Source organism: Podarcis vaucheri, assembly GCF_965113315.1.
Source record: "Podarcis vaucheri genome assembly, chromosome: 7".
NCBI lineage: Eukaryota > Metazoa > Chordata > Lepidosauria > Squamata > Lacertidae > Podarcis > Podarcis vaucheri.
Window position 1 is genome coordinate 11,153,040 of NC_138765.1, and position 19,874 is coordinate 11,172,913.

At 47.4% G+C, this 19,874-nt stretch overlaps 2 protein-coding genes across 4 annotated transcripts; one reads left to right on the forward strand and one right to left on the reverse strand.

Annotated features, from left to right (window-relative positions):
• The first annotated feature begins 728 nt into the window (after positions 1-728).
• On the forward strand, positions 729-3,748 carry LOC309538079 (C-X-C chemokine receptor type 3-2-like). The gene is made up of 2 exons (XM_082233335.1): positions 729-769; positions 2,237-3,748. Exons 1-2 carry the CDS (start codon positions 731-733, stop codon positions 3,272-3,274), a joined length of 1,077 nt encoding a protein of 358 aa, XP_082089461.1. The 5' UTR covers positions 729-730; the 3' UTR covers positions 3,275-3,748.
• A 3,761-nt stretch (positions 3,749-7,509) lies between these two features.
• Positions 7,510-16,886, reverse strand: LOC309536930 (trypsin-like). 3 transcript variants are annotated; one of them, XM_082231339.1, is made up of 6 exons: positions 15,611-15,933; positions 14,816-14,975; positions 11,316-11,490; positions 10,073-10,332; positions 9,147-9,283; positions 7,510-8,035 (listed from the first exon to the last, which is right to left on the reverse strand). In XM_082231339.1, exons 2-6 carry the CDS (start codon positions 14,853-14,855, stop codon positions 7,886-7,888), a joined length of 762 nt encoding a protein of 253 aa, XP_082087465.1. In that variant the 5' UTR covers positions 14,856-14,975; positions 15,611-15,933; the 3' UTR covers positions 7,510-7,885. The 3 variants fall into 3 exon arrangements, with proteins under 3 accessions (XP_082087465.1, XP_082087463.1, XP_082087464.1); XM_082231337.1 differs by lacking the exons at positions 14,816-14,975; positions 15,611-15,933 and adding an exon at positions 16,841-16,886; XM_082231338.1 differs by lacking the exon at positions 15,611-15,933 and having other exon boundaries at positions 14,816-15,598.
• Between the last annotated feature and the right edge of the window lie 2,988 nt (positions 16,887-19,874).

Genomic DNA, 19,874 nt, shown 5'->3' on the forward strand with positions numbered 1-19,874 from the left:
TAAAATGTCACACATTAAAAACTTCCCTGAACAGGGCTGCCTTCAGATGTCTTCTAAATGTCAGGTAGTTGTTTTTCTCTTTGACATCCATTGGGAGGGTGTTCCACAGGGTGGGTGCCACTACCGAGAAGGCCCTCTGCCTGGTTCCCTGTAACTTGGCTTCTCGTAGTGAGGGAACCGCCAGAAGGCCCTCGGCGCTGGACCTCAGTGTCCGGGCAGAACGATGGGGGTGGAGACGCTCCTTCAGGTATACTGGGCCGAGGCCGTTTAGGGCTTTAAAGGTCAACACCAACACTTTGAATTGTGCTCAGAAACGTACTGGGAGTCAATGTAGGTCTTTTAGGACCGGTGGTCTCAGTGGCCACTCCCAGTCACCAGTCTAGCTGCTGCATTCTGGATTAGTTGTAGTTTCCGGGTCACCTTCAAAGGTAGCCCTTTGAATGGAGGGAAACCCTTGCGTTAGGCTGCCTTTAAATGCACGGGGCCAGGAGAACAGGCTCACTGCTTCTTGACTTCCCCATTTGGGACGCTTTTGCAATGGGGGAGGGTTTCTTGGGTTTCACCTTGTTTTCCGTCACTGCAGCAAACGTTGGCGTCTCCTCCGGAATCATGACTTGGGCCACTTCCACATTTGGAGGTTGGGGGGAGGAGATGTGGGGAAGGTGTAGCAGGGCCCGGCTTACCCCATAACTCGAGGGCTCAAAGCAATGGTTTGGTAGAAGAAGCAAACATGTCCGACGACTGGGGAGATTACTCCGATTACATAGAGGTACGTAACTCTCCCTCCGTCTAGCAACTGGGATAGCTCCCTGCTCTGCCAACATTTGGGGTTTTAAAAACTGGCGCTGCTCCTCTGCCTTTAAGCTAGGGTGAGCTGGTGGGGAGTTGAGAAAAAGGGCAAGCACCCTGCGCCTTTCATAGCGATGCATTAGAGGCAGGTATCACCTCTTCTACAACATGTCAATTAAAAGCACAGGAGACCCTGTCCTGTTTGTCACTTGGCCACCTTTAAGAGCAGGCTGAGACACAACGTTAGCGATGTTCACACACACACACACACACACACACACACACACACACACACACACACTCACAGACGCCCGTTTACCTGGAGTTGGCTTGGAATAAGAAAGCTGTTTCCCAAATTGTGAAGGGTTGCCAACTTTTTTTTCAGCCGGGGTTCTTCTGCCTCTCACCGATGAATTATAGGCTGGAACCCATTCGTTCAGCACCTGCTTAAAGTCCTCCCTTATCAGTGGGACTCCAGGCATGGCTATTTTGGGTTGGATCCTGTGCCTTTGTTGCCGGGGGGGGGAGTGCTAACCTTTTCGGGGCTGGCTGACACATCAGCCCAGGGTCAGTCCTGGGTGTGGGGATGAGGGTGTCACACATTAAATGGGGGGGGGGGGCTTGGTGAGAACACGTGGAGTCCTCAAGGCAGCCTACCAGAAGGTTTTCCCACCGACGACCCAAACTCTTTGATAGATTTCCCTCCCCACCCCCTCATTCATTCATTGTAAAATATGGTAAATAAAGTTGAAGTTAAAATTTGGGGTGGAGGGCGTGACAAAAACAAAACAAAACCTCTCTTCTTTACATTCCAACTCGGAATTTTTATAATTCATTCATAGTCGAATCTGGTAAATAAATAAATAAATAAATTCAAAGTTTGAAATTTGGGAGGGTGACCCCCCCCCAACCTTTTTACATTACAAGAACAGGGACTCACTGTCTGTGAAAAAATGAAAATGTTTAATGGACACATTTTGATGGGACTGGGGAGGGCATATAAAGGTTCTAGGTCAGCAAACGTCGCCGTTATTTTAATCAACATTTTGTTTGTGTTGTATGTGTATGACGCAGTGGAGGGCTGGGCGGAGGCAGCCAAAAAGCTTTCTGCATCTTGACCCCATAGTAGGGGACTCTCAGGAGCAGGCAGTTTTATTAAAAGCTGAAATAAAAACGGCGACACATTTTGGGTGGCGGTGGGGAATGTCTTGAGTGACCACGAAAAAAAACTTTCATGGGGGGGGGGATGGCGCCAGATGCAACCCACAGATCAGCTGCTGCTGCTTCTGCATTTGCCTGCAAACCTTTGAAAATTACAAAACCCAGTGGCTTTGTCCCGAATTCAAAAAACGTGCCGTGAATTTGTGTTCCCCTTCCATTTCTTCAGGACGGGCGAGTTGAATCCCCAGAGATTCCCCAGCTCACTGTCTCCCTCTCTCCTTTCTAGTACCCCACGGGCTACCCCGAAATTGACCCCGGGACGGCCCCCTGCACACAAGATGAGGTGGGCTCCTTCTCTCGTTATTTTGGCCCGGCGGTTTTCTCCGTGGCCTTTGTGGTGGGCTTGGTCGGCAACGGCCTGGTGCTGGCCATTTTGGGCCGGCGCCCTTGCCCTTGGCTCTTCGCGGACTGCTACCTCTTCCAGATGGCCGTCGCGGATCTGCTGCTGACCTTCACTCTCCCTTTCCGCGCCGTCCAATTCACCCAGGGCTGGGTGTTCGGCGAAGTCTCCTGCAAGCTCGTGGGAGCCATTTCCACCATGAACAGCTACAGCACCGTCTTCCTCCTGACGTGCCTCAGCGTGGAACGCTACCTGGTCATCATTCACGCCATGCAGCTCCACCACCTCGTGAAACTTCCCCACACCTACGTCCTCTCCTCCCTCGTGTGGGTCGCCTGCTTCGGCCTGTCCGTGGTGGACCTCCATTTCCGTTCCGCGACCTACGCGCCGCAGGCCGGGGCCGTCATCTGCCACCTGGGATTCGACGCCGGGCAAGCAGAGTCTTGGCGGTTGGGGCTGCGCTTGATCTCCTTCCTCTTTGGCTTCTTCTTGCCTCTCCTGGTAATGGTGGTCTGCTATTTCCGTGTCTTCCATCGCCTGCGCCAAGCCAGCATCTTCTGCAGGCACCAGGCCGTGCGCATCCTGCTGGTAATTCTGGTTCTCTTCGTCCTTTGCTGGGCGCCCTTCCACGGATTCATCTTTGTGGACAGCCTGCAACGCCTGGGCCACGTGGCCCGAGACTGCGCCAGAGAGAAGATTCTGGATTTTGGGTTGCTTTTCACTGAGAGCATGGGTCTGGTCCACTGCTGCCTCAACCCCCTGGTGTATGCCCTCATGGGGGTCAAGTTCCAGAGAGAGCTTTCCATGTTGTTCCGTTGTCGGGACAGGGATGTAGAACGCCAGCGCAGCATCTCCGACTGGGAATTCAGCCAAGCCACAGAGCACACCATCACCCGACCCATAGACTATTCCATCATGATGTGAGCATTAGGGGCGAGAGGAAAGCTTATTCAGAACACCAGATCTCTTTCCCAAAGAACTGGAACCCCAGGAGAGAGAGAGAAAAATCACGGTTTGTTAAGTACAGTGGTACCTCGGGTTACATACGCTTCAGGTTACAGACTCCGCTAACCCAGAAATAGTACCTCGGGTTAAGAACTTTGCTTCAGGATGAGAACAGAAATCGTGCTCTAGTGGCACGGCAGCAGCAGGAGGCCCCATTAGCTAAAGTGGTGCTTCAGGTTAAGGACAGTTTCAGGTTAAGAACGGAGCTCCAGAATGAATTAAGTTCTTAACCCTAGGTACCACTGTATAGCAATTTAATTCACTGAAATTGTAAATGCTTGTTGTATACATTTGCTACGTGTCTAAACTGGATTGGTTCATAACGGAGTTCTGGTGGTTCTCGTGTGATTGGCTAGCGTTGGTCACATGGGAGGTATCCGATGAAGGAGAGACTCTGTTTCCTGCTTGGCAGGGGGTTGGACTCGATGGCCCTTGTGGTCTCTTCCAACTCTATGATTCTATGATTCTATGATTCTTTTATGCGAAGCACGAGGACTGTGTGTTAGAATCCACTGTCAACACTGCTAAGTGGAGTAGAGTGCAGGTGTGCTTCTGATTGAAAGAAAGAGAGCAAAGCTGCAGGAAAAAGTAAAAGTGGGAAACTCTCATAGGCGCTGTGGCTGTAAATATGATGTTTTCTTTCATTTATAACTATAAGTTTCTGCAAGTAAAGTTTTTGAATGTTAAAGTCTGGACATGGGTTTGATTTCCAAATAAGGATGTCCATTAGATATACAATTTGAGCTTCTTGGCTTTGATTTCGCTACTCTTACTTCAACATGGTTATGGTGGAAATCAATATTTAGTATCATTCATTGGTTTATAGATATATAATATAGATCAGGGGTTGGCAACCTAAGGCCAGGAGGCCAGATGCGGCCCAATCGCCTTCTTAATCTGGCCAGCGGACAGTCTGGGAATCAGTGTGTTTTCACATGAGTAGAATGTGAAATGCATCTCTGGGTTATTTGTGGGGCATAGGAATTCGTTCATATTTTTTCCCAAAATATAGTCTGGCCCACCACATCCCTGTCTGAGGGATGGTGGACTGGCCCATGAATGAAAAAGGTTGCTGACCCCTGATATCGATTGACAGATGACAGACAGACAGACAGACAGACAGATAAATCCCAGAGACAAAGTCTAATTTCTTCAGCCTGTCTCTTCCCCTCCTTCTGCGTCTTATCAGAGGCTGGGTGGAGAAAGGGAAACCTCCCCCAAAGTGGAAGCTTCCAGCCTTGCAACAGCTTCAAAGGTGGTTACAAAACACCGAGCACGCAACTGACATCACCCTCACAAGAATTACCGTAAAGATCACGTCCTGTCTTGGTCAGAGGAAGTCGATTGTGCACACCCTCCTCATCCTGAGAAGCAGGTTTCGTCATCACCCTTCAAGGTGTTCGGTTTGCGGAGATATCTCTGGACCCTTAACTGCTGATTGCCACTTCCCCCTCTCTCCTTGGCCTGATCCTGTGCCTTTAAACACCACCCCAGAAATGCAGGGATGCCGCAGGTGAAGAAGCCTTGTCTTGTAGGAGCAGCTTTAGCTACCGAATGCCATGTGTCTACTGTGACAAGTTGAGCAGCTTTAGCTACCGAATGCCATGTGTCTACTGTGACTGGATTACAGCCAACAAACTGAAGCTCAATCCAGATAAGACTCAGACTCTGTTGGTGGGTGGTTCCCTAGACCAGATGACTAGGAGGTCACCTGCTCTTGATAGGGTTACACTTCCTCTGAAGGAGCAGGTTCGTAGCTTGGGGGTCCTCCTGGATCCTCTGCTGTCGCTCGAGGCTCAGGTGGCCTCAGTGGCCCAGATCGCCTTCCATCAGCTTCAGCTGGTGGCCTAGCTACGCCCCTGTCTGGACAGGGACAGCCTAACTCTTGTTGTCTATGCTTTGGTAACCTCAGGCTTAGATTGTGTGTTTAGACCTTTTAACCTCCCCCTTAAATAAATTCACTCAAATTTTGGTTTGGTTTTTGGCAGAATTTAGGCCACAACTTTATTGATTACAGAAAGTGACTGGTTGCATAGGCTCTGGTTGGATTAGCTCCCTGCACCCTTGCAGGTAGCGCTGACCCAGGGCACCAGCATAGGTCAGCCAAGGGTGAACACCTGGATAAGCGGAAAGCCAGGAATGGGCCAACTCCAGCACCCAGATGTCCCCCTGGACTCAGGCACGGGCACAACCCCTCTCAGGGTTGACCAAACTATTGAGTCCCTGGATTCTTTTAACGGAATACCCTTCACATAGGGATGGTGAAAGCATTCCCCCATCCCTAACACCTGAACCAGAGCCTATCCACAACCTTGCAAGTTGTGACGATTTGCTATGCGGCAGGCGAAACCCAAATGGCAACAGCTAATCAGCCAAGTGGGGAAAGTTCCTGCCATACCCCTGTCCCAACGACAGACGACACACGACGGCATAGCAAGGTCAAGCGCAAGCCCTAAATATAGGGAGAGGTGGGCAGGTGTTCTGATGCACTGGCCCAAAGAGGAAGCTCAGGGTCATGTGCATGGGCAAAAAAAGGTCCCTCAATCCGTTTGGCTAGCGTCCCGTTGGCCTGATTAAATCCAGCATCGAGGGACCTACCAATAGGGTGTTGTGGCTATCCAATCGTACCCACCCACAACACAGGGTTTGGTTGTCAGGTCGCACGGCAACACGTGCCCTCTTTGAGGGAGGACACAATTTACTGCAATGCGTTATACGTAGGGCTGTCTCTGAAGACAGTTTAGAAACTTCAGCTAGTGCAGAATTCAAAGGCCAGATTGCTCACCGGAGCAAGACTTATTTGAGCACATTACACTGATCCTGGTCTGACTGCACTGGCTGCCAATTACCGTATTTTTCGCCCCATAGGGTGCACCGGCCCATAGGACGCACCTAGTTTTTTGGGGGGGAAATAAAGGGGAAAAATTTTTTCCCCAGGGGCGGGGCTGGAGCGGGGGAAGCCCAAGCTTCCCCCGACCCCAGCCCCCAGAACAGGCTGCTATCCACAAGCCTGGGGAGACCGGCGCGACTTCCTGCTGGTCTCCCCAGGCTTGCGGATATCTGCCCGAAGCCCGGGGCACACTGCACAGCACATCCCAGGCTTCGGGATACAGGCTGCTATCCGCAAGCCTGGGGAGACATGCGGGAAGTCGCGCCGGTCTCTCCAGGCTTGCGGATATCTGCCCGGGGCGCCCTGCTCAGCTCGCCCCAGGCTTCAGGATGCAGGCTGCTATCCGCAAGCCTGGGGAGCCCAGTGGGAACTCCCGCGGGCTTGCAAGGCTTGCGGATAGCTTCCTGAAGCCTGGAGAGCGAGAGAGTTCGGTGCGCACCGACCCCTCTCACTCTCCAGGCTTCAGCGAAAGCCTGCATTCGCCCCATAGGACGCACACACATTTCCCCTTCATTTTTGGAGGGGGGAAAGTGCGTCCTATAGAGCGAAAAATACGGTAGTTTCTGGGCCCAATTCAAAGTGCTGGTTTTGACCTATAAAGCCGTAAACGGCTCAGGACTTCGATACCTCAAGGACTGCCCCCTCCCATATGAACCTACCCGGACCCTGACATCATCTTCCAAGGCCGTTCTTCATGTGCCTCCTCCTTAGAATTGATGCACCACGCTGGGTTCAGGGCTGAGTACCATAATATACGACTTTCAGATATCCTCATACCTTAGGAATTTGTCTGTACCTACCTATCAGCGTTTATTTACCAAAGCCAGACTAAATGTATTTCCCTCAGAAGTTCTAAATGGCAGGCTGAGGGGCGTCCCCTATCAGAATAGGCTTTGTTTATGTTCCCAGGACGTCGATTGTACGAAGCATATCCTACTGCATTGTGGGCAATATGAGCAAGCAAGGGGTTAACTGATCAAACCCCTACTGGCAAATTTGCCAGGAAAATCCAAAGCCTCCCATATTAAATATCTTTTGGAAGACCGGTCAAATGACATTACACTGGCCGTGGCTAAGTTTCTTTTGGAGGTTATAAGAAACGAAGATGATTATGAACAAACAAAATGACTTCCTTGGTTTCTCCCATCTGTCTGTCTGGTCGTTTTAACTGTATCTAGTTTTGAAATTGTTTTGTGGGTCTTTGGGCCGCAATAAAGTTTTGGTGATGATGAGTACCATAATAAATAAACCTGACAATGAGGGAGGGTGTCCATACTAAGTTTTATTTTTTAAACACAGCAGCGTAGTGCAAACTCCTCCTAGTCTTTTCCGCTTTCTGATCTTCCCACCAAGTCCATTCCAGTTTTCTACCTGTTGAAGACCTTCTCCCAGCTTTAAATCTTGGGAACTTTAGTTCTGTGATTTCCCTAAGAACTACAGCTCCAAAGAAGGCACACTTTAGAGATTCTTAGCGTACTCACAAAACTACAATTCCCAATATTGGGCGCCACAGGGGTTTTTTGGCACCAGCTTTCACACTTTTACGCAGGTGGTTTGTTTTGCTGCAGGGAAGATAATCAGATGTGGTCTTTTTCCTAGATGAGCAACCCCCTTTTCCTTGAAGAAAATCCTCAAGTGTCTCATTCGTTGGCAAGCACCTCTTGGATCCAGGAGTGGTAGTTGCACACTGTTGTGTACACGCCAGGTTTGTTTTTCTGGGCACATCCGGCACCCCAGGACACAACGCCGGTCAGTTTTCCATTACACACCAGAGGCCCACCAGAATCTCCCTGCAGCCAAGAGCAGACAAACAAAACATGACTGTCTGAACTAGAATAAGAGGAGAAACTGAGCCACACAAGAACACACCTCTCTCTCTCTCTCTCTCTCTCTCTCTCTCTCTCTCTCTCTCTCTCTTCCTTCCCTCTATAGGAATCAAGCACATTCCCCCACAAAATATTAGTTATTTGTGTAGCCGAAGCTGTTGCAAAAAATAAAATACATAAAATGGAATAAAATAACATTACATGCTTAAGATAATTATTGAAGCTGGACACTCTGTCAGATAAGAGTTTGCTCCCCTAAAGAATTTAATTTGTCGTCCGTACAAACTTTTGTTCTTAAAATTACCGCTCTGAAGGCAAGGTAGGCCACAAGAATTAGAGATGAATCTGTCGATTTTGGTTTCTCTCACTTTCTCACTTCTCCAATCCTAAATTGAGTTTTCCACGTTTCGGGAGCAATTTGCAGTAATAATAATAATAATAATAATAATAATAATAATAATAATAATAATTCCTAGAGAAAATTGGTGAGCTTTTTAGCGCAAATTTCTCCTAATGTATTTTTTTTTTTGCAGTTCTGACAAATATGCACACTTTTTGCAAGCCGTTTTCCCTAATATAATGCTATTTTCAATGCTATTTTCACCAAAGTGTGACTTTTAATGGACACTTTGTGTGCATTTTTGTTTGGACAAGTGCAGCACAAAATTCAGAGATGTGCGAACTTCGAAGGATAACTGCATTACAGTTCCCATATTGCTTTGAAAGGTACTGATTAAGTAGTTTCTCATGCAAGGAGAGGAACATCAGAGAGAAAGTGTTAGTGTTGTTCATGAGGAGCTGATTTCATCATGTTTCAAGGAATGGATCAAGAAGTGATGTGCAAATGGCTTTAGATACCTGTTAGGTCCATAAATTACCATACAGCATATATTCAACACACAAAAAAGCGACCATTTGTTATTGACAAAGGACAGCTGGACATATAAAGGGCCCCATTACATGATTCAGTAGCTTAGGGCCTCATCAAACCTAAATCCAGCCCTGCCGACAGGGCTTCTCCTTTCCCCCCTTCCCACCCCACCCCCCAGTTCAAGAAACCCAGTTTCCCTCTTACCTGGCAAGAGTCTTTGCCGCCCTCTATGTAGCCAGCACAAAACATGTTTTTACTGATGCGGCCAGGATAGGAAGTCTGGCAGGCAGAGGAGGACAGAATCGGCAACTTCAGGCATTGCAGTTTGTCTGGGTATTCAACTGGGGAAAGAACAAAGGTGCGTCTCAGTTAGGGATGGTGTGAATCTGACATTTTCGGCTCCCCAGTCATAAGTTCAGCTCTTCACAATTCCAAGCCAGCTTGCCACTGTTATTATTTTGTAAAGAAGGGTCTCAGGGCAATATCTGGCTGAGACCCTATCTGCTTGCGGACTGCCTCGCCAGAGTGATGCATGCTCTGGTTATCTCCCACTTGGACTACTGCAATGCGCTCTATGTGCGGCTACCTTTAAAGGTGACCCGGAAACTACAACTAATCCAGAATGTGGCAGCTAGACTGGTGACTGGGGGCGGACGCCGAGACCACATAACACAGGTCTTGAAAGACCTGCACTGGCTCCCAGTACGTTTCCACGCACAATTCAAAATGTTGGTGCTGACCTTTAAAGCCCTAATGGCCTCAGTCCAGTATACCTGAAGGAGCGTCTCCACCCCCATCATTCTACCTTGACACTGAGGTCCAGCGCCGAGTGCCTTCTGGAGGTTCCCTCGCTGCGAGAAGCCAAGTTACAGGAAACCAGGCAGAGGGCCTTCTCAGTAGTGGCACCCGCCCTGTGGAATGCCCTCCCACCAGATGTCAAAGAGAAAAACAACTACCAGACTTTTAGAAGACATCTGAAGGCAGCCCTGTTTAGGGAAGCTTTTAATGTTTAATAGGTTATTGTATTTTGGTGTTCTGTTGGAAGCCACACAGAGTGGCTGGGGAGACCCAGACAGATGGGCGGGGTATAAATAATAAATTATTATTATTTTGAGGGATAAACGCCATACCTCCTGAAGTCCGAGTGTTCCCCCAGCCTGAGACAAGGCAGTCCTCTCCTGCGCTGGGGCAGCTTGGGGAAATGTCAATGGGCTGGACAAAGGCGTTGAAAGTGACCGGCTGCGAGAGTTTGATCAGCATGAAATCGTTGTCCGTGGTCCGCGCATCGTACCCAGGGTAGCGGATAGCTTTCTCCACCTGGATGTGCTGTTCAGTACCTTCCTCCTGGCTGGTGTCATGCTCCCCAAGGTGGGCCATGAGAGTTCGGGGGCTGGAGAGAGAGAGAGAGAGAGAGACACCTTTGGTGTGAACTCAGAGTGATTCACAGTAAACCTTCTCGAGAGCAAATAACCACAAAGCCAGAAGCAGGCAGGTCGTGATTTTAACCCGGCCTCAACCTTGTGCTCCATCCAGAGTAGTGGCGCAGGAAAGGCACTCTGCGCAGGCTCAGAGATCCCCTCTTTGTTGCTTTTGCTCTCTTACATATTTTTGATGGCATGATTTTAAAATATTTTTGATAGCATGATTTTGAGCCATGATTTTAAAATCACGCCATCAAAAATACGTAAGTGAGCAAAAGCAACAAAGAAGGGCTGTCTGAGCCTGCGCAGAGTGCCTTTCCTGCGCCACTACTTCATACCTGCCAAGTGCCCCAGGAAAAACGGGACACCCTAATTTTTTTTGCGCAGCAGCCAGCCTGCTTATATAGAGCTCCACTACAATGCAACAGTAACCATTTTCTGTAACTATCCAATCACTGAATGTCGCTTTCAATCCCTTATTTGCATATGTGGACCTGAGTGAAAACTATCTACAGTATCCCCCTGCTGGCCCAGGGTGAGAACTTCAGTACATAACAAAAAATATATTTTGCTATCACCTGACCCACGGGGCCAGCCAAAGTCCTCTCTGATGCCTTATCCAAATAGCGTCCAGCATGCATGGTAAGTTTTCCAATCGGCAGATGATTGTCTTTTAAAGAAAAGTTATTTGAATGTCTCCCAGTTTCTTTATGGGAAATAGAGAGAGCAATATGGGGTGTGACTTTGAAGCAGATTCTATGAAAGTTCTGGACCCCAAACTGTTGTTTTCTTAGTGTACACATCTGGCTTTCCCCAATATACTGCCAGTTCTGTAACTCAAGTTGAATACCCCTGCCAAGCCCTTTCTGCCCCAAGGAGTCTGTAACGCAGCCTTGCTTGCTTTTTAAAGAATGATCCATATAAACCCATCGACCCTACACATTAAACTCACGGTTTGTAGCAGTGGGCAGCCGAGATGACCCAGCGGTCATTAATGAGGGAACCGCCACACCACCGGTAACCGGCACCGTAGGTTAAGAAGACTTGCCAAGGCTGGGAGTGAGCCGGACACTCGTACCCGGCGATGATCTTATCGTCGTCATCGTAGCCATTCAGGGGTGTAGCTGCTGCAGGAAGACAAACAGGCGTGCACCGTCAGTGGGGATTGGGGGTTGCCAGTTCCTCCCCCTGGCAGGGGCTCCTGCGCCTTAACACAAATGGCAGGCCTTTGTGTAGCCCAACAGGGTCTTGAGAAGCCTTCAGATTTTAGGAGTTGTCTGGGCTAGGAAGGCACATGGGTTTCTCTTTTATATAGATTTCTTATTAGTTTTCAACATATCATTTTCAACAATAATTAAGCGTACAGTACTTTAACATCTTATACAGTTTTTTGACTTCCATCAATCACATCTGAAAATTTTCCAGTCTATTCACTAAATATACATTTCTTACTTCCACAATTACATTTAACTCATAACTAATATCACTATTCTTTCTCTACTTTGCAATGCTTCGTACATTTCTCCTTAGAAAACTTCTCGTAGTCCTGCTAGCATAATTTGTTGATTACAGTTGCTCTTCAAATAGTTCTTATATTTCTTCCAATCTTCTGTAAATCTCTGGTCCCGCAGGTTTCGAATCCTTCCTGTCATTTTATCTAATTCTGCATAATCCATTAATTTTGTCTGCCATTCTTCTTTTGTCAGAATTTCTTCTTGCTTCCATTTCTGGGCTAATAATACTCTTGCCGGCAGATGGGTTTCTCAAGCAACATGCAGGTCACAGCACATGGCAAGTGTGCAATGTTTCGCATGCCCCACAAGTGCCCTGGAAAATCCCAAACATCCCATTTGTTATCACGAGAGAAATGATATATAATGAGATGAAAAAGATGTTGAAATATACATTTATTAAGAAACCAGAAGCATTTTTACTTGGCATTGTAGGAGATGATGTAAATAGACAGGATTGTAAGTTGTTTTTATATGCAATGATGGCGGCAAGAATATTATTGGCGCAAAAATAGAAACAAGAAGAACTACCGACGAAAGAAGAATGGAGGATGAAACTGATGGACTGTGCAGAGCTAGATGAACTAACAGGAAGGATTCGAAACCTGCGGGACCAGAGATTCTCAGAAGACTGGAGTAAATATACGAACTATTTGAAAAGTAATTGCAATGAAGAGATTACGCTAGTAGGATTGCGAGAAGTTTTGTAAGGAGGATTATGTGAAATATTGCAAAAAAGACTATGAAGAGAATTATTAGTTAGTGATAATTAAGAGTAATAGAAAAATTAGAAAATGCAGAATAAGTGATAAAAACGAAAAATCACCAGAGGAGCTGACGGAAGTCAAAAACATTGTATAAGATAAGAAATTCTGTTATATGAATGTTGGAAACGATATGTTAAAAAACCCAATAAAAATATTTTTTTAAAAAGAAGAAAGAACAGCGGTCATTTTGGTTGCCACAATCTCACATGATTTCTTGTTGCAATTCCCTCCCCCACTATGTGTGGCTTTTTTGGGGCTGCGATCTTGCATGGTGCCCCAACACACACGTTTGTGAGCATGGTGCCTTAAAAAAAACTCCACCTTATTTGGGGATGGGACCATGATGTGAAATTGTGCAAGATCGCAGTGACCAAAATGGCTGCCACGCTCTAGCAATGAAAAAAGGGGAAGATGTTGCCTCAGAAGATGTCGTCCTGGATTTTGCCTTCAAAGTGTTGGAGGGTATGAAACTATGGAGGGGCTACAGATGCGTGGTGGGCAGAAATACAAAGATGGGAGACTGAAACTGATCGGAGATGGAGATGTTAGAAGGAGAACCCACATACTCAGCGACTACTACTAGGCTAGCCATGATGGCTAAGCTTTACTCCATGGTTGGAAGAAGGAGTAGGCCTCTGAATGCTGGTTGCTAGGAATCACAAGTGAGAAGAGTGGTCTTGTGCTCAGATTCCTCTTGAGAAATTCCCATTGGGTCATCTGGTTGGCCTCCATGGGAACTGGATCCTGGCTGATCAAACAGATGTTCAGATATTCTTAAGAACCCCATCGCAGCTTTGGCCTGAGACCCCCAACAAAACCACAACCATGAGCTGTCGGTCTGTAGCCAAATGTGCAAAGCCCTCAGCCTCAGACCATTTAGCTGCCCGAGTCATGGAGGGGGTTCCCATGACCACGTTAGACTCATGGCCGTGCAGTTCCATCATTCTTATATAAAGTGTTGTTGTTGATGATGCAAAACATGAGATCAATCCCTAATGCTCTCTATAGGTGAAGGAAATTAAAATTGAATTGAAATACTTTATTGTCACTTGTACAACTTGTATACAGCGAGGTTACACAAGCACCCCCCCACTCAGCTCTCTTAGTCTTAATTCCCCTCATTTACTGATACACACCCACCAAACCCGAAAGTCAGTTGCCCTGTTGTTATCTTTTCATTCAGCAGCCTAACAGCCCACGGATAGAAGCTGTTCTTTTCTCTGTTGGTGCGACTAATCATGCTTCTATATCTTCTGCCTGAGGGCAGGAGATCAAGAAAGTGCCGGCCAGGATGTGAATCATCCCTGAGAATTTTCCTCACTCTCCTGAGGTAATGTTCTTCTGCTATTTCATCCAGTGGATTCACGGGACAGCCCATAATATCTTGTGCTGTATTCACCACCCTCTGTAGGCACTTCCTATCAGTTGGTGTCAAACCAGCGTACCACACCATGATGCAGTATGAAAGGACACTTTCTATTGTTGACCAGTAGAAGGAGATCATCAAATGTTGATTGACATCATTCTTTTGCAATATTCTGAGGAGATAGGGAATGCCCCTATCTGGCAACATCCCCTCAGATGTTAGGAAGGGGCTTGGACTAGATGACACTTGGGATCCCTTCCAAATCTATGATGCTAAGCTTCAGCATCTTAAAAAGCAGAGATATCACCTTGCCAACAAAGGTCCGTATAGTTCAAGCTATGATTTTCCCAGTAGTGATGTATGGAAGTGAGAGCTGGACCGTAAAGAAGGCTGATTGCCGAAGAATGGATGCTTTTGAATTCTGGTGCTGGAGGAGACTCTTGAGAGTCCCATGGACTGCAAGTAGATCAAACCTATGCATTCTGAAGGAAATCAGCCCTGAGTGCTCACTGGAAGGATAGATCGTGAAGCTGAGGCTCCAATACTTTGGCCCCCTCATGAGAAGAGAAGACTCCCTGGAAAAGACCCTGATGTTGGGAAAGATGGAGGGCACAAGGAGAAGGGGACGACAGAGGACAAGATGGTTGGACAGTGTTCTCGAAGCTACCAGCATGAGTTTGACCAAACTGTGGGAGGCAGTGGAAGACAGAAGTGCCTGGTGTGCTCTGGTCCATGGGGTCACGAAGAGTCGGACATGACTAAACGACTAAACAACAACAACAAGCTTCAGGAGAGAGAGAGATCTTACCTGCCACACCCAGGAGAACTGCCAACAGGAAAATTGCCATTGTGTCACAACGAGACAGAACAGTGGTCACCCTGGATCCTTTATATTTTAGCCATTGCCTCCCCTTATCTCACAGCTGCTCAGTTGACAGGCCAAAAATAGAAAGAACGGCCCCCACTATCTACGTTTTGAGGGAAATAGTTGTCGGTTCCACCTGACACATTCCCTGGATGGGAATTTTAAAATAAGCCAGGACGGCACACCCTGTTCTAAAAGCAGTCAAGGCAACATAGGCCTTAAAGCGAAGGGTTGTTTCTTCTTCCTCCTTCTGCTGTCCGTTCTCAGCATTCAGGCTTCCATGGACTATTTGCCTTCTCTCTCATAAGCCGCTATAAGGATTTTTGAGATCTAAGGGTGCTAAATGGCAGTCACTGCTGGACAGAGCAATCCAAACTATAGGCAACTGAGGCAAATGGAGTTTCAAATTCAGGAGATGTTGGGTCCTCCTGGCTAAACTGGGGCTGTGCTGGTGTAAATTCAGCTGGCTTAAACCCCTCAAATGGGACATCCGGGAGGACTTGCACCAGTTCCAATCCTCCCTCACTTCAGCCATGTGGACCTAGTAACCCGTGAAAGAGGGCTGGGAAACTGTGGCCCTCCAGATGTTGATGGACTCAGGCATAGCAGCTTGGCCCTGCAACTGTGACCTTTGTGCCGCAATCTGTGGGTGCCCGGCCCCTTTGTGGGGAATTTTGTGGGTGCTCGGGCACCCAGGACCCGAGGGAGCTGGCATCTATGGATGGACTCATCTGTCACCTGGGAGATGGAGCAAACTTGTTTTCGCCTGCTCTGGGAGTCCACGTCATCTTTCCTGCCACACACAACACTTCACTCCGATTGTGATGGTGAACAGGCTGGCCGATGTGAGCAAACAAGGCTATTTGCAGTCAGCTGCCGGCCTTGAATGTTGCTCCACGATCAATGAGCCTCACTCAGGAAAGACACCTCACTTCTCCCTGAGGGTTGGACTGTCCTGCCATGACTTTTAATAAGTACAGGTTTTTGTCCCCGCGCCAAAGAAACGGAAAGGGTCAAGTTTACTCTGACCGCAATTAAATTACTAGCGCTTAATGGGTTGTTAATTTCACCGAAGGACAGCTTGACTGGCAACCCTGGCGCGGAAACACAAGGACAAGCGTGTTTGCCAGCAGATGACGGTCTGGGCTTGGCAGGTGACGTTTCTGCACCTTGCCAAGTTAAACACACTTCAAAGGCACCTGTCTGGGGAAAATATGTACCCTCAGAGCAGGGGCGAATTTCCGAGGGGGTCAGGGAACAAATAGTATTTGGCTGCAAGCTGTAAGATATCCCAACGGCAATCTCACACACACATGCCATGTTTGAAAGCTGGTTTAAACTAACCACAATTACCTTGAATTTCTGCTTAACCCTCAAGAAAGAAAGGTATTTTCGCTGGCCATCTTTAATTCATGTCCATTCAACCTTCTTTGGGGAAGGTTCTCAGGAAGGGTGGAAGGAGAAAGAACTTGCCCATGTGAAGACCACCTGGTGGAAACCCTCACACATATGGTTCTTCATTGTAAACTATATGCTGATCTCCGCCAGCAATTTCTAGATCAACTCTGTATCCCCCAATGGAAACCAGAGTTGGAGGCCATACATTTTCTATTACTGGGGAATGATCAGGAGGTCACCAAGTTAGTGGCTAAATATCTCTATTTGGTTTTTTGTCGTTGAAATACACTGCAGACGTCTGGTCTCTCCAGAGACCTAGAGATGTGACGATAGACTGCTCTGCCTCCTTTCTTTTAGCACATGTTTTGTGCCACTGGGGAAGTGGTAATTCTGTATTGATTTGTTTTGGTTTAAAATTATTTCTTGAATGCTGGTGCCACAATAGGTAAGAATTTAAAAATACGCACCGGTGTGAAGGTGTTCAGTGCAGATGTGTATGAGTTCATGTGGGGGTGTATTGCTTACAAAAGTGTGTGCTTCTCCAAACAGCGCATAACTATGGGAACTCACACCCGGAGGAGGCTGTGAGGGTCACCAACATGGATGGCTTTTTTTTAAAAAAAGGATTGTTGGACAAATTCATAGGGGAGAAAGCTATTGATGGCTTCTAGCTGTGATGGCTCCGCTCTGCTTCCATGGCTTCTGAATACCAGTACAGGAGGAGAGAAGTGCTCTTGCGCTCAGATTCTTCTTCTGGGTTTCCCATGGGTGTCAGGTTGACTGCTGTGAGAACAGGATTCTGGGCCAAATGGGCCATTGGGTTGATCCGGGTGAAAGAGGAGAGCGCAAAATATGCGCTGAAGCTCAAAAAAACGAAGATCATGGCCACTGGCCCCATCATCTCTTGGCAAATAGAAGGGGAAGAAATGGAGGCAGTGAGAGATTTTACTTTCTTGGGCTCCCTGATCACTGCAGATGGTGACAGCAGCCACAGAATTAAAAGACGCCTGCTTCTTGGGAGAAAAGCAATGACAAACCTAGACAGCATCTTAAAAAGCAGAGACATCACCTTGCCAATAAAGGTCCGTATAGTTCAAGCTATGGTTTTCCCAGTAGTGATGTATGGAAGTGAAAGCTGGACCATAAAGAAGGCTGATCGCCAAAGAATTGATGCTTTTGAATTATGGTGCTGGAGGAGACTCTTGAGAGTCCCATGGACTGCAAGAAGATCAAACCTCTCCATTCTGAAGGAAATCAGCCCTGAGTGCTCACTGGAAGGACAGATCCTGAAGCTGAGGCTCCAAGACTTTGGCCACCTCATGAGAAGAGAAGACTCCCTGGAAAAGACCCTGATGTTGGGGAAGATGGAGGGCACAAGGAGAAGAGGAAGACAGAGGACGAGATGGTTGGATAATGTTCTTGAAGCTACCAGCATGAGTTTGACCAAGCTGTGGGAGGCAATGGAAGACAGGAGTGCCTGGCGTACTCTGGTCCAGGGGGTCAAGAGGAGTCGGACACGACTAAACAACAACAACAACAACAGGAGCGATCTTCTTCTGTTCTCCTGTTCTTGTGAGGTGATCCCACTCGCCCACACTCAGCACCCCTGTCCACAAGTTCCCTGTGAAGAGGGATTGACTGTTAAACCATTCTGGGAATTGTAGCTCTGTAAGGGGGAATAGCGCCCCCCAACAACGCCCAGCACCCCTAACAAACTACAGCTCCCAGAATTCATTGAAGGAAGCAACGACTGCTTAAGGAGGTGTCATATTTTACAGATAAGGGGTGCATGTGGCCTCAGGTCCTGGTTGCCTCAAGGACAAGGTGAAGCTTTGTATCCCAGCTCAGTCCTTGAGATCATCTGCAGGAGTGACACTGGTTGTTCCCTGAGCTGGAAAGGCTCATTTGACCAAAAAAGAAAAAAAAGGAACCTTTATTGTCATTTGCTCACTGTTGTGAAATTCTCTGGCAATAGAGAAAGCAGGTAACTTCTGTTTCCTGGGGAAAAAATCTATTCTTTCAGGCCTATGCAGTCAATAAAGAAGGCATCTTTCCACAACAGTTAGTTGATTTCTGGTTTTAACTTGGTGTATGTTGTGGTTTTTTTAATTGTGGAGGTTTATGTAAATCTGTTGCAATCTGCTTTATCTTTTTTGTTTTTTTAAAAAATAGAAGGTAAAGGTAAAGGGACCCCTGACCGTTAGGTCCAGTCGTGGCCGACACTGGGGTTGCGGCGCTCATCTCACTTTATTGGCCGAGGGAGCCGGCGTACAGCTTCCGGGTCATGTGGCCAGCATAACTAAGCCACTTCTGGCGAACCAGAGCAGTGCATGGAAACGCCGTTTACCTTCCCGCCGGAGTGGTACCTATTTATCTACTTGCACTTTGAGGTGCTTTCAAACTGCTAGGTTGGCAGGAGCAGGGACCAAGCAATGGGAGCTCACCCCGTCGCGCGGATTCGAACCGCCGACCTTCTGATCGGCGAGTCCTAGGCTCTGTGGTTTAACCCACAGTGCCACCTGCATCCCTCATTTTTTTAAAAAATAGCTGTTTATAAATATATTTGCTTTAAAAAGAAAAAGAATTAAAGAAGTCTTGGATGCACCGGATGATGGTCTTATTATTTGCAGCGCTGAGTGACCTGAGGTCAAGCCTTAATAAAAAAACATTTTAAGCAGTGCTGACACCAGAGACTAGCAGTTTGTTCATAATTGGTAGTGGCATGGGAGTAAATTTTGAAGGGCAGGAACATGTCATGAAATCTTCAGAACAGATTACGGGGAACCTCCAGCTCCTGGGCCAAATTAGGCCTGACAGGAATCTTCATATATTTTTCAGGATGTCACCTGGTGATTGACAAGAGGGCAACCCCACCCGTCTGTCAGCGTGGCCTGTGGAGGAGCTCAGGATTTAGCCAGCCTAGATCCTGCTCCTCCCTCCCACCCTATAACCATCAAACCTGTTCCTAGCTAGACTTCAAGGCAACACATCAGGTATTATTATTGCCTGTGGCATGACTGCAGCTGTACAAGTGGTTGCCTGGGAGTAAGCTCCATGAAACACAGCGAGGCTTACTTCTCCGACGATATAAGTTCAACTTGCAAAACACACTGGGCTTTAACAAAATATCTTCAGCCAGCTGGAACGCAGCACCTTTGGCTATTAATTAAACAATCCTGCAGAGAAACATCCACCATCTAAATTGCTATCCTGAAACAGGAGAGCGGTCAAAGGAAAGGGACAACGTACCCAGCTTCTCCTGGGTTATTTCCCAGAATGGCTTTTTTTCCTGTGATAATTTATCACAAACAAGCTTGAAAGCTACAAGGTCATATGTTTTCCAGGACAAGGAGGGTCTGTCCATTACCCCAGTACGCTGGAACATATCCTCACTCTTGTTGTGAAAATAGTCCCAGAGTTCTGTTTCCTTGTACTACACCACTGCAAATTTGTCTCCTAAGCAAACAGGGTGGAGATTAAACAGAAAGGCACATGTATTAGTGTATGCCGTGCTACTGGACCATTGTAGGATGTTTCAAAGCTCTCCACAATGGCAAAACCAAGACACCACGCTCTCCAAATTCTTAGGTTTTTAACCATTTAT

Coding starts and splice junctions, on each gene's coding strand:
- LOC309538079 (XM_082233335.1), top strand. CDS start 731: ATGTCCGACGACTGGGGAGATTACTCCGATTACATAGAG. Junction 770..2,236: donor ATTACTCCGATTACATAGAG/GTACGTAACTCT, acceptor TCTCCTTTCTAG/TACCCCACGGGCTACCCCGA.
- LOC309536930 (XM_082231339.1), bottom strand. CDS start 14,855: ATGGCAATTTTCCTGTTGGCAGTTCTCCTGGGTGTGGCAG. Junction 9,284..10,072: donor GAACACTCGGACTTCAGGAG/GTATGGCGTTTA, acceptor TTCTTTCCCCAG/TTGAATACCCAGACAAACTG. Junction 8,036..9,146: donor GCGGCAAAGACTCTTGCCAG/GTAAGAGGGAAA, acceptor TCTTGGCTGCAG/GGAGATTCTGGTGGGCCTCT.